At 50.1% G+C, this 2,500-nt stretch overlaps 1 protein-coding gene across 1 annotated transcript in view; it reads right to left on the minus strand.

Annotated features, from left to right (window-relative positions):
• Nucleotides 1–1,632: 1,632 nt before the first annotated feature.
• The window catches only part of LOC137614853 (uncharacterized), a 903-nt gene continuing 35 nt past the window's right edge, over nt 1,633–2,500 (minus strand). Inside the window, exon 1 of the mRNA XM_068344511.1 lies at nt 1,633–2,500. This exon is cut by the window's right edge and continues 35 nt beyond it. Coding sequence (XP_068200612.1) covers nt 1,633–2,500 — 868 coding nt within the window.

The raw sequence follows: 2,500 nt of genomic DNA on the forward strand, positions 1-2,500 counted from the left end.
TCAATTTCTTGTCCAATTACTCAATTTTACGGACAATTCTCTTTTCTGGGTTGCTACATTCAGCTAGCAAGTCGGCGAAGTTCATCAGGTAGGTGAAAAATACAGTTCAGGTTAAGACTCGATGTATTTAACACAAGTACAAGTAATACTCGAAAAATATAAAGGACAAAGTCAGGAGTAGATCGCGACGCGTTTCGGAACTGCTTGCTCCGTCTTTAGGCGAGAAGTGAGGCTGGGGCTAGATCAGGGGCCCTATATATCCCGGCGCTGGTTCGTAGAAAGGGGCCTCGAATTTTGATTGGCCGAGCGGAGGTTATAGGCTCGGGTGGCTGAGGTACGACGAGCTTAGCTTGGTCTCCCAGGCTGAGAGGTGGGGAGGGATCCGGAATTCTGATTGGTCAGGACGCGCGCCGAGACAGCCAAAAAGTCAGGCAAGCTTCTCTCTCGCTCAGCAGATTGGGATTCCGGACCGTGCTTGCCGCCAAAATCTGCGCTCGGCCGCACGATTTCTTCATTTGTATGAGTGTCAGGATCGGGGTTGTCATCATTCTGGGGGGCCTGTTCTTGATTCCTAGCGTTGATGCAACGACATGATGGCAGGAGAAACATCTCTTGAGTTGTATTCAATGCTGGTTTCTCTTTCTGGATGAATAGGGCTTCCAATATTCGTAAGTGCCTGCTGTCCGGGGCGCTGCCGATAATATTGGTATTAGCGATGATGTCTGCTCGACTAATTTGGGTGTTGTGTCGCTATAGGGCATGATTCCTTATAGCACCTTGTTGGACGTGACACGAAATCCTCTTTGAAAGCTTCATTGTAGTCATACTGATGTATTTGCCGGGGCATCTTCGGACTGGGCATTGATAGGAGTAGACTACATTTGTCTTCCTCGGAGGGTCGTTATCAGGGGGCGCTAAATTATTCCTCATAATCAAACTGCGAGTCTTAGCAGTCTGATAGTAGATGATAAGTTTCACTTTCGTGGTCTTGTCGGTAGGTGACACGTTGTTGGTGATGATTTCTTTGATGGCCTTCTCATCCCGCTGATATTCTGCGTGCATGAAGCCTCTATAGTATATTTTAATATCACTAGATCCGTTGGTGGAGGTGTCGGACCTATCTCTGGTGTTGTCGGACCCCTGGCTGGTGCTGTCGGACCCTTCTACGGCAGAGGACCCATACCGCTTGTCAATAGCTGCCCTTACTTCACGCTGGACTTGCTTGTTGGTATAGCCATTATTGATGAGGACCTGTGTGGCCCTTTCCAGCTCCTTGTGGGTGTCTGTCCATGATGAGCAGTGTGACAAGGCCCTGCGTACAAAGGCCTTGATGGTCGAGGCCTTGTAGTGGGCAGGGCATTCACTCTCGCCATTCAAACACATCCCTAGATTTGTAGGCTTGGTGTTTACAGTGGTGTGAAATCACCTCGTTGATAGATGAAATCAAGACGTCCAGGAACGGGAGGCTGTTGTCCACGCTGTTTTCGAGGGTGAAGTGGAGAACTCTGTTGTCCTCGAAGGTCCTCCTTAAGTTCTCAATGGCTTCGGTGGAAGTAGCTTTGACAAAGGTATCATCAATATAACGAAAGTAAGCGAGGGGGCACTCGACTTGGGAGAAGACCCTCTCCTCTACTACTCCCATGTAAAAGTTGGCAAAGAGCACGCCCAAGGGCGAGCCCACCGCCACGCCATCCTTCTGTAGGTACATGTGTCCACGGTGAGTAATAAAGGAGTGCAGATGGCAAGGAGTGTCCGGAGGGCTTGTTCTGGGATGTTCAATTCCGGTGTCGTCTCGTCCCTGTAGACTCTATCAGTGATAAGGTCGATGGTTTCATCAACAGGGACATTGGTGAACAGAGACTCGATGTCCATCGATGCTATGACACCCTCTCCGCGGACATCCTTAATCCTCTCTAGGAATTCGGCAGAGGAGGCTACACAGTAGCAGTCGGGGACATATGGCGTCAGAATTGTGTTCAGCCTCTTGGCCAGCTGGTATGTCAGCGTAGGGAATTGACTAATGATTGGTCGAAGTGGGTTGCCTTGCTTGTGAGTCTTTACATTGCCATAGAGGTAACCAGGTCCAAAATCCCCCGAAATCATGGGCAGGTGTACGGCATTGGTTGCAGCGTTAATGGCCTCGATGGTGCGATTTGCCTCCCTCTTGATGTCTTCCACAGTGTTGCTCGTGAGGCGTTCGAATTTAGTCAGGTCGGCGTGGATGGCATCCAATTTCTCGTAGTACTCTTCGGTGTTGATGAGCACAGAAGCAGCTGTCTTGTCGGCCCGTCGGACAGTGACACCAGCAACTTGTTTAAGCTCTTTAGCAGCAGCTCTCATCTCCTTAGAAACGATGCCGCTGCTGTACCTGCCCCTATATGTAAGGGCCTCAGCGAGCAGAAGCGGCTGAAGGGCGTCAGTCGTCCGGAGGGAACCACGTTCTTGAAGGTTGAGGTTGGAATCTAGGAGTAATACTATCTCCAGGCGCTTGTTGGTTGGT

This window comes from Palaemon carinicauda, chromosome 21, assembly GCF_036898095.1.
Source record: "Palaemon carinicauda isolate YSFRI2023 chromosome 21, ASM3689809v2, whole genome shotgun sequence".
Lineage (NCBI taxonomy): Eukaryota > Metazoa > Arthropoda > Malacostraca > Decapoda > Palaemonidae > Palaemon > Palaemon carinicauda.